General features: G+C 50.4%; 1 protein-coding gene across 1 annotated transcript; it reads right to left on the reverse strand.

The window, feature by feature from the left end:
- Positions 1 to 3,444: 3,444 nt before the first annotated feature.
- On the reverse strand, positions 3,445 to 12,325 carry DLL1 (delta like canonical Notch ligand 1). Its single transcript, XM_030500008.1, has 11 exons — positions 11,407 to 12,325; positions 10,877 to 11,188; positions 10,598 to 10,658; positions 10,068 to 10,325; positions 7,530 to 7,590; positions 6,927 to 7,057; positions 6,633 to 6,802; positions 6,278 to 6,494; positions 4,766 to 5,558; positions 4,534 to 4,648; positions 3,445 to 4,152 (listed from the first exon to the last, which is right to left on the reverse strand). Exons 1-11 carry the CDS (start codon positions 11,464 to 11,466, stop codon positions 4,147 to 4,149), a joined length of 2,184 nt encoding a protein of 727 aa, XP_030355868.1. The 5' UTR covers positions 11,467 to 12,325; the 3' UTR covers positions 3,445 to 4,146.
- Positions 12,326 to 14,244: the final 1,919 nt, after the last annotated feature.

A 14,244-nucleotide genomic window follows, 5' to 3' on the forward strand; every position in this document is an offset into this window, starting at 1 on the left:
AAGTGACACAGGTCCAAGGTTGCACAGGAAGTCTGGAGGGAGCACTGGAAATAGAAGGGGGCCCTCCTGAGTCGCTCCACAGCGCCTTGACCACAAGACCATCCTTCCTCTCCCAAGGTTATACATCAGGTCTGTGATGGAGCCAGGAATAGTACCCAGGTTTCCTGACACCCAAGCTGTCCTCCTGCACTGTGTACAAAGTAAGCACAAATACCAATTTAAGGCAATTTATAAGCCTGTGTCTTGCAATTAAACAGAAGTTATGTTGTCTGAACCTAAAGCTTCCTACGTTTTGAAAGCTGCGGCACACCTCACTTAAAAAGTCCCCTTGCACAAACAGAGCTGTTACTATCTCCCCACAGCTAGCCTCTCCTGTTGTTTTGGTGCCTCTAAGTTCCCAACATGTCCTCTCCATGCCAACTTTGCAATGCCACTTGCCACAGAGATACTGGTTTGCAGGCAGAGGCTTCAGCTGAGAGGTGCCCTATCCAGCCACCCTGTTGAGACCTGGCACCGAACGAGGCCAAGCTCTCCCTGGCTGTTGCAGGGCAGAGGGGAGGAGATGTTGCAGGTCAAGGTGGGGACATGAAGGGATGGCACCACAGCAATGGCCTGGGGAGGGATCTCAGGTCGCCGAGGTCCTGGTACAGTGCACAGACTAGCACCGGGGGTACGAGCCACCCAGGAGGCAGACCTGGCTAGACCAGCCGTGGGCTTTCACATCTCCCACTGCATCAGTACGTGCAGCTTTTCCAGGGAGAGCCAGAGATGTGCTGTGTCAGGAGCGGCACGGTGCCATGTGTCCCTGCAGCTCGCTGGAGCCTTTCCATTAACTTAATGGGGTTTGGATCAGGCCCTGAATTCTCAGCTGTCCTGGCTAAACGGACTCCCCAGGCAGGCTCTCCTCTCGTTCTAGAACGAGGAGGCATTTTAGGGACCCTGCTGACAGGGAGGTTCCTGCCACTTTTTAGCAGCAGAGCTCCCGTCCGCGGGCAAGCGCTGCCCTGGCAGGGCTGAGGCAGGCAGGCACCCTCGCTGCCCCTTGCCCATGGTGTGCAGCACCTGCACCACGGCACAGCACCTGCACATGCCGCTCTCTCTCAAGCAAACACACACGTGATTTCAATCCCCTGCCCAGATCATCCAGTTTTTTCCCCAGAAAGGCCCAGGTACTAAATGTGAGGAGCACAGATCCAGTGCTCCACACTGCATGATTAAATCTGCTATGGCCACCAAAAGCCCCTGAATACACACACACACACACTCAAGTTTGGGGAACTCAGTAATTCTGTGCAAGAAATAAATCCTGCAATGTGGCAGTAGCTCCAACCCTGCTCATGACAGAAACACAAGAAGCCATTGGGCTCATCTGTGTAGCCATCACTTCAGAAGGTGCTTCAGGAGGACAAGACCATGGATTCATAGAATCACAGAATGGTTCAGGTTGGAAAGGGCATTAGAATCATCTAGTTCCAACGCGCCTGCCGTGGGCAGGGACACCACACACTAAACCAGGTCACGCAAGGTTCTGTCCAAGCTGGTCTTGAACACTGCCATGGAGGGAGCATTTACCACTTCTTTGAGCAACCTGTGCCCATTCCTCATCACCCTCACAGTAAAGAACTTCTTCCTTGTAGCTAACCTGAACTTTCCCTGTTTCAGTTTAAACCCATTACTCCCTGTCCTATCGCTATAGTCCCTGATGAAGAGTCGATCTCTGGCATCGCTGGCCTTCTTTTTGCCCACAGTACATTTTCCTTCATTCACCAAGCTCAGCACTTATGGTAATTAGCACACTTGGACAAACTGAGCTTTCTGAAGCTATTTTATTTTAAGCAAAGTTAGGTACATGCCGACACTGTGCGTCTTTACAGTGTGCTTTTCCAGACCTTTACCTGACACCATATTAAAGTAGTACTTGCTGTAGCACTAAAGACCTGACATTATAGAAGCACTCAGCCATCGGTGACCTTCCATTCATTACTGCTATTTCTACAGAAGCAGCATTAAGAGGGCTCAGCTGAGACCATGGCACTGACTGTGCAGAGTGCAGTGCATCATAAGAGGCAAGCCTGCTCCAAAAAGCCTGGGAAGAAAAGGAAAGAGGGAGAAATAAAGTGATTTGCCCAAGGTTCAAGAGCAACCCATCTCTCAGCAACAGAGATGGCAATAAAGCCTACCAAGGCTCCCTCGTTTGTCCAGCCTGTGAGATTATGTTGCTATGTGAACACCTGCTGCCATACACACTGTTGTGCCTCATTTAATATATGATGCATTGACTGGTTATTGGCAGGTTGTTATGTTACTGCTCAGGTGGAAAATGCTGTTCAGACCATCACTGATAGGCTGGTTTTTAACACCTCGCATCGCCACCACATCCCTAAACAGACACTTTGGGATAAATGAAGAGGCTGACCCTGCAGGGTCACTTCATGAGAAGTGAGTTAGTAGATCTTGTCTAAGGTTTGGCTTCTTAGCGAGAAAGCTTTATAGACAGACAAGCCCCTGCAGTCAGTTTTCCACTGACCTCACACCAAAGTCCATTTCTTTGGTTCTTACACTTATGTATGCTGAAATAAGGGGAGCACATATATGCTTTGCAGTCATAGATCACCAGCTGAGATAACTGTTTAATTATATTTGCTATCCCACTCTGTGCATTTAGGATAGCATGTCCCTCCCCTGAAGTGAATGGGGACAGAGGATTTTCATCTGCTCCCTGAAGCTGCGGGAAGTGGACCACAATGATGTGGCTTCAGATCTAATGGGGCAAAAAGGAAATTATTTCCTAGATTTTCCTTTTTTTCCTGAAGTGGAAAAACACTGCCTGTTTCTGAAGAGCAATTAACACACAGCACAGCTTGAAGGAGAGCTAGTTAGGGCAAACAAAATTGGGGAATTGCCTTAGCATTTGGGGAAGAAGGAGAAGGGAAGGGCCACCCCCAGCAGGCGTGACTAGGGGAGTTCACATCCCATGGGCACACTTCAAGGGCCTGAGCTGGGCACCCTCGCTGGCATGCCCTGGGTGTCCCAAACTCCCCTGGGCTCCAGGCAAGTGTTTGAGGTTGGAAGAAATGAAGAGCTGAGTCATGATGAGCCTCACGTCTGGACTGTGGTGAAGCGCACTCGCATTGCTCTTCCTCGGGAAGTGACGCCGTATGTGTTTATATATACACAGCCCAACATGAATGAGCAAACATTACTGTGGGTTCTGACAGACATTTGCCTTTGGGGTAAGAGTGAGCACAACCTTGGGGTCAACAGTTCAGAAGGTTAGGAAGGGAAAGAGAGGGGTCTGCCTACACAGAACAAGTTGTTCCCCAGTCTTTGTGATTGGTCTTGGTCCTACCCCAACCACCCACAAGTCCACAGAAGCCTGTCAGATGGCTGTTTGCAAGGTTCAATCAGTTCACCGTTGGTTACAGAATATACATAGCACTCTGGTTATCATTAATAATATTTATTTTGGAAAAATATTTTAAAAATGAATTTCTTCATTAACAAAACGGTAAAAAAAAAAACTCAAATAACATTTGCACAATATTCCATAAATACATTTATATACAAAAAAATATAGTCACATAGACCCGAAGTGCCTTTGTACATATTTACCAAAAAATTTAAATTATAAAAAAATGAACATCACAAAATACTCAAGCTTTACAATTATCATGAAAATATTTTTACAGATTCAAAAAAATAACACACTTTTTCTCACCTAGTAAAAACACATTTTAGTATCAAAAAAGACAATAAAGGCAGTGTTTGTGTCTCTAATTCAAGAAAAGACTGGCTCATAAGAATCCAAAATATACACTTCAGGCAGTGCATGCTTCTTATGTAGTAATTAAGTCCATTCATTTAAATATATATAGAAAAGCAACTGACCATAGTGCAATGATAAAATTCATAAAAGGCAGTGCAACAGTAATCCTTGAACACAGACCCTTGCCTGGTGTCCATCTTGTTTCTTTATTTTGCAGTCACTTTGCTAACTTCAGTAGAGAACCAGCTCAAGCCTGAATTTAGTTTCTCAGCAGCAGTCAGTGAAGGAATCTATATCCCATTCCTCTTTCAGCAGCATTCATCGGGGCACGTCTCCTCTGAAATTGTTCTGAACAACCACCTTGCCATATCGCCTCTGGTTTACACCTGGTGAGAGAGAACATGAGCAGAGGTCATGAGATGTTAATGGAAAGTAAGAAGAGGGCTGTAAGGCTGCAGAGGACTCTGTCTTTACACAGGGCAAGAATGGACCCTGCACGAAGTACGCAAAGGAGTAGGTCAGAAGACCACAACCACACTGTCACTGTACCCTTGTCTGCAAAAGTCATTGTACACGTAACATCCAGAGCAGCAAGCCACTGAGCTTGTCTTTACAACATCCACAGCACGACAAACTCGAGATGGCTAGATTTCAACAGGTACAAATCACTGTGGCACCATGGAAAAGAGTTTAGCTGCCCTGACATGTTAGATGAGGGTTGCACCCCAAGACCCCTCTGCTGTTCAACTGCAAAGCAGTATACTAACCTCAGTTGCTATGATGCACTCATCTTTCTCTTCTGATATGACATACACCGACTGGTACTTTGTGTCCTTTGAAGTGGAATATACTGAATCTGGTCTTTTTCTTTCAGAAGTATCACTATTGAAGACAAAAAGAGACAACACAGGTCAGATGGCTGTTGCTTAATGCTACCTATGAGACACAAAGACCCCCTTCAGAGCCAAGCTGCCCCCTGTGCTCAGATGTGAGAGATACCTCTTTAGTTGTACTGCACTTTTCTCCTCTGCCTCTGAATCATATGTTTCACACTTGGCTTCGCATTTGCTGTGCTCCTCTTTAACAGAGTCCTCATTCTTGAGTTCATGCACCAAATTGTAATCCACTGAAGGGTATCTGACTTTGTAGCCATTTTTATCAGAGTTATCACTGTGAAAGTCTACTTTCTTATTCGTGTTCTTAATCTGAGTGGCACCAATGACACTTATGGAAATGTCCTTCTCGCGCTGGCAGTTGGCCAGGTTGTTCATGGTCTCAGTCTCGCTCCTGCAGGCATCAGGCTGGTGGTGCCTCTTCTGCACTCTGAGCCTGACGCAGACGACCATAGCAGCGCACCCCAGCAGCAGCATAAGGACCAGGATAATCCCCGCGCAGACGGCGATCCAGGGGAACTGGGCATTCTGGCCTTCCGTGTACTTCTCGGTGAAGTCCACGATGACCGGTCCCTGCGGTGGCTCGGGGAGCAAGAACTGGCAGTTGAGCCCGCCGTACCCCCGGGCGCACTCACAGACATAGCGGTTGTTTCTTTCGTGGCAGGTGGCCCCGTTGTGGCAGGGGCTGTGTTCGCATCTGCTCACCGGGGTGCTGCAGTTCTTCCCATTGTATCCGGGGGGGCAGGTGCAGGAATAGTCGTTGACGCCATCCTGACAGGTCCCTCCATTGACACAGGGAAAGGAGGCGCAGTCGTCCACGTTGTCATCACAGTGTCGCCCAGTGAAGCCAGCCTGGCACTGGCATATGTAGGAGTTCCCCAGATCGACGCACTGGGCTCCTGCAAGACATCAAGAGGGACAAGCACTGAGTGGTGGGCAGACAGACCCAACAGCCTCCCCCCTACTGCTCTTGGGGCAACTGTCACAACCAGCAGCTGAGAAAAGCTTTGGTTTTGAGAGGTTAGCTCAACCATGGCCAAGTCTGATCCACCATAAAAAGTACAGGGTGAGTTTTTTTAAGAAACATATTTGTTCATCAGATCTATTTTTCATTCTCCATCCTATTCCCTTTTTAACATTTCACTTAGCTTGGACAACAAGGCTAGTCCAGATCAGGTTAATACCACAATCTCACATTACAGAGTTTGAGTGGCAATGAATAAGGAAGACTGCAGTAAAGAAAGTCTTCACTAATTTAAAGAGAACAGGAAGATTACTGTCACTGGATTACAAGTAATAATATTTAACACTTGTATGGTATTTTGCATCCACAGATCTTAGCGTCTTTGCAAAACATTTGCAAGTATAATCCTCCATGTTTTTCTGCATGAAGCTTCACGCCAATTTACCTGGCCACAGTCACCCTTTGAGAAAATGCAATCTGCAGCAGTGGCCCAAACCACACTATTACTTTTAAAGTACACCTCCTCCACCAATACCCTATCAACATGTCATGAACCACGATTGATCAGTGGGCCTTGTTATGAACTCCAGACCAGAAGACAAAGCAACTGGATGGTCTCCTTTTAGAAGGTCAATGTAGCGTGTTTGGCCTTACCATTAGCACAGGGGCTGGAGCTGCAGTAATCAATTTTCTTTTCACAGTTGAACCCAGAATAACCCAGTGGGCAGCGGCAGCTATATCCCCCATCAGGGTTGTCGGTGCATCGCCCACCGTTGAAGCATGGTCCATCAGCACAAGTCATTGCGCTCAGCTCACAGTTTTTACCATAGAATCCGGGGGGGCAGGTGCAGGAGTAGCTGTTCTCAAGATCCTGGGGGGAAGAAATGAGAAATGGGCAAAACATTTACCTGAAGTTGCTTTGAAATTCAACAAGGGATTCTGAAAATCAGCAAAACTGATGTTAACTCCTCCCGTGGGGTTTCAGATGGCACAAGGAACTCAAACTTACAGTGCAGCTTCCACCATTCTTGCAAGGGTTGGCATCACATTCGTTGATTTCAATCTCACAGTTGGAGCCTGTGTACCCAGGTCGGCAAGAACATGTGTAGCTCCCCTGACCAGTGTTGGTGCATGTGGCACCGTTCTTGCAGGGCTTGTGGTGGGTGCAGTAGTTCAGGTCTGTAAAAGAGGGCAGTCAAGATACTTGCTAGTTTGTAAGGCTAGCACAGGGTGGGTGAGCTGGAGAGAGCCACTTGATTTCTGTGTTTTAAAACAGACGCTCAGGCAAGGACTGAGAACTCACCCTGGTTGCAGAAAAGGCCACCCCAGCCTTCCTGGCAGTTGCACTGCCATGGCTGCTGACAGGTACCGTGAAGGCAGCCCGGGTATCGGATGCACTCATCACAGTATCGGCCCTGCCAACCCACTCTGCATCTGAAAAAAAAAAGACCAACAACAAAGTCTCGTCAGATTTAGACTTCTCACAGTTGGAAACCCTATCACAAACTCTGCAAACACACTGATGCCAGGGATCAAGTTTCTTAAAAGCCCTCAGTGATCCTTCATGTGAGAAAGTCACTGAGTCCAAGCATAGCATCAGCTTTCATCGGTCCCCGCTATTTCTTCCACTTCCTTAGATAGAGCCATGGTTCCAGGTAGTTAATTTGTTTACTCTAACAACAAACAGCTAAACCTTACAGACAGCAGTGTAAACTCTTTAGGTTAAACATTGATGTTTGACTTGTAGATTAATACTTTGATCTGGCATCAGCTGGATTTCTCAAATTACCATCTAATATGAAGAAAGGCATTTAAACTGACCCTTGAAATGACCAATAGCTTATTTAACACCAGAGCATCAACATTAAAAACAAAGAAGCGAGCAGGAGGCGAGTGGAAAACTTACTTGCATTCCCCAGGTTTGTCGCAGAAGCCGTGTTGCTCATCACATCCAGGCAAACAAATTGCTGTAAACAAAGCAGGCAGGGAAGACATCAGCACCGGGGCCAAACGCCTGCCTTTTCCAAGTCCAATCCTGAGAGCACCTTGCAGGTGGGGAGCGAGCCCCTTTTACTAGGTCGGGGCAGTTACGCGCAGCTGAGTTAATCTCTGGAGTCTGCAGGAGTATTGATCTCGCCCCGTAACTGGGCACTTTACTTATCGCCGGGGATGAGCATTCTTCTTAATACAGTTGCACACAGACAAAAGAGGGCTCACAATTGCTCCCTTCCCCACAGCCCCCCGCCCCCCTTCCCTTCCCAGTGAGGGTCAGAAGTCCTTTTTTCCAATTCTATGCACACAGCTCCACCTCTTAATATCCCCCGAAAGTGTGTGTGCAGATAAGAGTGGACAGCTGGTGTGCAGGGTGCCAGTGCAAGACAGCTGCTCTATTGTCTATTCTCTCCCAGCAGCTGCCCCACTGCAACAATACCCCGGCCCCGGAGCCAATGGGGCCGGCGGCCGGCGGCCGGGCAGCCTATCCCTGCCCACAGCTAATCTATGGCACGCGCGTGATTTCGCTGCAAAAAAACTTTTTTTGTTGTTTCTTATTCAAATAAATAAGTCTAAAGTTCTTCCTCCCTCCTTCCCCCCCCTCCGCCCCGCTCCGAAAAGGGGCGGGCGGCTGGGTGCAGCCCTGGTAAAAGAGGTAAGCGGGCCAGCGGGAGGGAGGATGAGGGAAGGGAAAAAAGGGACTTCTGCTCATTACTTCGCCTGGTTATGGAACTCATTAAGCAGGCACTGCAAAGTTTTAATTCAACAAAGCCAGCCGGAGACAATGGCATGCGAGGGAAAGGGGGGGAGGAGAAAAAGGAAGAAAGAATCGGCACTGATAATCAGATCGCCTCCAAGTTGGAAAGAATGGAGCTGGGGGCAAGGCAATGGGAAGCAATCTGCGACTGGCAGCTCTGCTCGCTAACGGCAAAACATTCTTTTTGCATGCACACATAAACACATCTCCCCTGCCTAGTATTGCTATTAAAAGCTGGTGTTTTTCTGAGAGGGAAAACAGAGCGAAGAGCCTACGTAACAAGTAGGAGAGACAGACTTCTACTTTGCCATGGGAAGAGCAGCGATGTACAGGCATCCAAAAGTGCTGACAGCCCCGAAAGAGCTCATTATCAAAATGCTTCCTTTTTCCCCACCCCTTGACACAGCTGGGCTAGGCACTTTTGATCATGGGAAAGGTTGTAGTTCCTATTTAAAACACTATCAAAGGAAATGTGAGCCCCTCTGCCTGCTGTTTATTGTGCAACTCTGTACCATGAACTGCTAAAAGCATCCTAGCAGTCACTAACAGTGTGAATAATCAATCTTGGCTCGTTTGGTAGCAGCTCAGCTGAGACCACAGTCTAGGTGGGCTTTGAGAAAAACAGAAGCACAACAAGGAGAAAATCAAGAGGCTGCTTTACAGCCTGTAACTGTTTTCTCCCTGCCTGCCTGGCCCTTTGATGACTGAGAGGAGCACTCGCCCAGTACGTCATCTGCCAGCATACTTCAGATCCATGTATACACACAAACAGAGAATGCCATCACACGCTGCAGCAGGAGCTGTGTGCATGTTTGGGTGTACACCACTGTGCATCTACAAAGGGCAGTGATCTTGTACAAAGCTGCAGGTATCTGACTTCCCTGACTATCCTCACTGTGATCTGCTTACTGTCCCAGCTTTTCCTGCTGTATCAACACACCACGTTCCTCAACAACCTCAAGCCCATGCATACTTTAAAACTCATGTCCCTCACTACTTTGTTAGTAGTAATGATCTTGTCAATTGCACGGAAGAAAGATGGGGAAGTAGTTGAATGTTCTTGTGGCTCCAGGTGCAACAATGTCTGTTAGTGGCAGTTTATGAGCACCCCAAATGAGAAACGTATGGTCTAGAGGCCACAGAGACTGTCTTGCCTGCCAGATACTTTTCTCAACACAAGGTGGCAAGACATCAGACCATAACAAGCCTACCAATAAGCCTGCTGCACAGATGTTGCCAAAGCCTAGGCCCCTCTCCTGAAGCCACGTACCCTGAAGATGATGATATTGGTGTACCATAGTTGAAAGGGTGGCTACGTATAAAAAGTAATCCTGATATAGTTCAGTAAATCCTTGAGCAACTGCTGAACATTTTGCTATCAGGTTTGATGTCTACAGCTGTCCTGGGTTCTGACTGCCGCTGCTGAACCCAGGACAACAGCAATAAGCAGGAGTGTAATGTTGGCACTGACATTTTATTAGCTTGAGAAGGGGCTGTCTAGGTTAACTTCCTTTGGCAGTGCTGAAGGCATCCTGCCCCCTGCACCAGCAAAGCCTGTACACAGCACCAGACCTCCACCCAGTGTAGCTTGGTTCCCCCTCTCCCATGAGGCCTGATGTCAGAGAAATACCCTCCAAGAGCTCAGAGAACGCTGCTGTAACCAGCACCCAGGGAGACAAGAAGGTAGACACTCACGCTCAGTGCAGTACTGGCCTTTCCAGCCTGGGTTGCAGACTTTCTCGCCACGCTCTCCACAAGTGAAATGACCAAAGGCATCATCTCGGGGGCGGCAGAAGACAGAGCAGCCTTCTCCATAATAGTGCTCATCACACACAAAGCGATAGGAGTACTTGAGGTCAGTGCGGCCGCTGCTGTGCAGGTCCTGGGACCACTCTTCACCCACTGCCAAGTGCCTCTGGGTGGCCAGGCGGCTGATGAGGCGCTCAGGGTTTTCTGTGTGCAAGTGGAGAGAAGAGGTGTGATTAGGGAGCCCCTAGCAGGCAGGGCTATAGGAAGATGCTCGACTGGGGGTCTCTGGTGGGGGGGGAACAGCAGAGGCAGGGTGATAGGGCTGCATGCCAACAGGTTGGCCTCTTTCCCCATGGTCTCCTGAAGAGGAGCAGAGATGGGAGGAGGGGAACGTGCTTCACACCGCAGAGAGAAGGGCCAAGTAGGTCTGCAAGGCTGGGATTATTCTAGGCAAGAGTCTGTTTCAGGACAGTTACCTGTGGTGAGGTCATCAGGAGAGTCCGTATGCAGAGCTTCAATGATGAGTGAGAAGGTGCCCTGGGGAAAGAAGGAGCAGAGACAACCCACCGGGAGAGCATGAGAGCAGGCAAGGCCAGGAGGCAGCATCCCAAACGCCCCAGGAGCTATCAGTCCCCCCTGCCCCGGGGGATCAGTGGCCTCTTGGAAAGGCTCTCATCCAGCTAGGGTGGCCCGGGTGGATGGGATGGGATAGGATGGGATGTGGGCCTCACCCTCCCTCGCCACCCCCCACTTACGGGCCAGGTGAAGCCGAAGGGGAAGCGGATGGGGTTGCTGAAGGCCGGGTCGGCGCCGCCCGCACCGTCGGGGACGCTGAAGGAGTTGGCACCGAGGACGGGGGTGATGGCGCTGCCGTAGGTGCAGGGCGGCTCGGGGGAAACGCTGGCCTGGTAGTGCTTGAGGCAGACGCGGAAGAAGGTCTTGCAGTCGCACTGCTGCAGCCCGCCGCCGCCGGGGCCGCCGCCGCGGCAGCAGTTGCGGTTGCTGAGCAGCCCCTTCTTATTGACAAACTCCTGCAGCTTCAGCTCGAAGACCCCGGAGCAGTCGACCTGCGGGGCGGGGACAGCGGCCGTCAGCCCTCCGAGCAGCCCGCTCCCCCGGCCCGAGCCCGGGCACCGGCGGGACCGACACCCCCTTCCCCCCCGCCGCCCTCTTCTCCCGGCTGCAACAGGCAGCGGCAGTGCCCGGCAGCCCCGCGGGACCTACTCCCCGCGGTGCAGGGAGCACCGGAGGTATTCCTGCCTCCCCCTCCGCCTCGGGCACCTACCTGGCAGCGGCTCAGCAGCACGGAGAGGAGGGCGAGTGTCAGCAGGAACCGACCTCCCATTTTGGAGGGGCAGCTCTGGTGCCCTCGCTTTCCTCCCCCTTGTCTTCTGCTCAGAGGGGAAAGGGGACAGTGTCTCTCGGGGGAAGGGTAAAACACAGCGGCCAGAGCCGCTCGCCCCAGCAGAGCTGGAACAGTTAGTGTCACGGTCTCCTTCTCTAAGGAGAGTCTCTGACTTTTTTTCCCCCTCTGTCGATAGCTCTAGGTGTAGCCTGTCGGCGGCTGACAGCTCTTTGGGATGGCAAAAGAAAAATTAAAGGGAAAAAAGAAGGAAAAAATTGTTACGATTAATCTGCTAAACTCTTTTTCTTTCCCAATCCACGATGCTCCTCCTTTTCTCCAGGAAGAAAAAAAATAAAAATGAAAATTTTTTAAAAAGCAACTTAATTCCCAATAGAGGCAGAGAAAAGGCTTTCCAATGAAGATTAAAAATCGGCGATCTGGAAATCCCTGCAGAGGCAGCGGCGGCGGCAGCGGCGATAATTCCCGGTGCGGTGCGGTGCGGGAGCGGCTCTGCGCGGCTCTGCGCGGCTGCGCTCGCCCTGCGCACGTCGGGGCTGGCGGGTGTCAAACGGCAGCAGGTCACGTCGGAGCCTTGATCCCTTTTTGTGTTTTTCTTTTTTTCCTTTTTATTTTATTATTTTTCAGAAGCAGCGGAGCTCTCTTTCCTTGTTGTGGGCTTACTTTTGTTTTTAGAGGAATCCCAGCCAACAAAAACAAGCTCGTGTCTCAACAGCGGCGCGCTGAGCGTGTCCGGGTGTGCTCCTACGGGAGATTGGGGGGGGTTGGGGGCTGCTCCGCGCTGCTCCGCTCCGCGCCGCGGCTCGGCGGCTCTCTCCGAGGGGGAAGCGCTAAGGATCTGCCTCTCCTTGGGTGCCTGCCTCCCTTATATCCCGCCGGCCGCCTGCATGCCTAATGAGATGCAAATGAGCAGCCCCCCAATCTGGCTAGAGCTGTCACAAAGGAGCCACTTTTCCAAACCCTCCTCTCAATGGATCGCCAAATGGTCAGTGAGCTGTAAAATGTGCAACCCTCCTCCCCCTCCCCTCCGCGCTCACAAAACGTGCTCATTTACATTCCTGCAAATTTGGTAACCGCAAGAATCCCCCTTCTGCTCCGGGGAGAGGTAACACCCCGCCGCACCGGGCAGCGGCAGCGCAACGCGCTCCGCCGAGGAAACGGCCCCGGGGACGGCGGCTGGAATTACCTCTCCAAACGTGCAAAGCCACCGCCGTGCCCCCAAAAAGTAACACGGTGACCGTGACCACTTCCAAGGGGCATCTTCGGCTTTAACGGGACGAGGGAGGTGGGAGCCAGCGAGCCGCAGCAAGGGGGATCTGATCTCTCGAAATGCACGCCGTGTTTCCCTTGGCATAACAGAGATAATTGCGGGGGGTGGAGGGGAGTAGTGATGAATTTGGGCGAACCTAGCCGGGGCTTCTCTTCCCTTGGCTCCGCTCTCCCGGCGGCGGAGGAAAAAGGGGTCCCGGAGGTCCCGGCGGCGCGGGAGGGCGCGGGCGCGTTGGTGGGGGGGCACCCACGGAGGGGACCCGGCTGCGGGGCTCCGCGGGTCCCGTCTCCGGCACCACCGCTGCCGGAGAGAGCCACCGCTCCGCCCGGGTCCCGCACCCCTCTATGATTATTATCATCATCATCCCCAGCAACCTCTCCCTCTCTCTCTCTTTTTTCCTCCTTCAGCTTAGTAAAAAGTGAGTTTGGTGTGTGTCGTTCGCGTGGCTGTCATTAAGGCCGTTTGTTATTGTGTGAGGGCTGAATCAGTTAGCTCTTTGTGCTCTCAGCTGTATGGTAATGTAGACAGCACCTGCTCCCTGCACAATGCGAGGGAGAGAAAGAGCTCCCCTCGGCGCACGCTACTGCCTCTACAACAATGTCCGCACATTTTTTAAAGAAATCCCTTCCAGCACTTCCCCTCTCCTTAAAAAAAAAAAAAGAAAAATACCCCCACCAAACCCACAACTTTACACAAACCGGCACCTTATCATTATTTTTTTACATATCCATCACATACTAGAACTTTTATTTTGATCTTCAAAACGTGGAAAGGAGTACACTGGTACGGTGAACGAGGGATAAAGATGATGACCATTTGAGCAGTTTCTTAATGCTGGGTGGAAGCAGCGGATAAAAGTTGGAGGGCGACGCTGGCACGTCGCTCCAAGCGGGGGTTTTCATTTTGCTCGGGCCCCCCTGTTTAAACACCTTCGGTAGGCGCAGGCGGATTCATTAGGATGCAAGGTGTAACTGTCTCTGTAAATGTCATTTTAATTGTAACAGATCATTTCAGCGCAGATTAAGCTTGTGTGCGAAAGGAGAGGATTTGGCCACAATAACCTCACTGTAGGTATGCCGTGCTAAAAGCCTTATTATGGAGACTTTATTGGGTTGAAACGTGCATTTGCATGGCAAAATGTGACTTTCATTGAAGCAGATGTCTTGATCACAAATTATCTTACAATGCGCTAGAAAAAAAAAATCTTAAAGACTTCTTAAAGTAAACGCATTGGGTAATACCAATTAAAAGAAAATCACTAATGAGTTCATTCAGCCCAGCTCTTCTTGACTGTTCAGGACTGTAGCTACCCACGTTCATTTACTGGGGGTTGGTGGCACCTACCCCAAACCCGAGCAGGTACCCTCGATACTTTAACAAGCACCCAGACTTTTGCAACTCAACGTGTGCGTCCTTTACATCTAATTTTGGGCGAACAAGCCGCTTACATACAGGTACTCTTCTCCCCTCTCTCCTCCCCTCGACGCTTA

Source organism: Strigops habroptila, chromosome 10, assembly GCF_004027225.2.
Source record: "Strigops habroptila isolate Jane chromosome 10, bStrHab1.2.pri, whole genome shotgun sequence".
NCBI lineage: Eukaryota > Metazoa > Chordata > Aves > Psittaciformes > Psittacidae > Strigops > Strigops habroptila.

Coding starts and splice junctions, on each gene's coding strand:
- DLL1 (XM_030500008.1), bottom strand. CDS start 11,466: ATGGGAGGTCGGTTCCTGCTGACACTCGCCCTCCTCTCCGTGCTGCTG. Junction 11,189..11,406: donor TGCTGCTGAGCCGCTGCCAG/GTAGGTGCCCGA, acceptor CCCGCCCCGCAG/GTCGACTGCTCCGGGGTCTT. Junction 7,058..7,529: donor GACAAACCTGGGGAATGCAA/GTAAGTTTTCCA, acceptor TTTTTTTTTCAG/ATGCAGAGTGGGTTGGCAGG.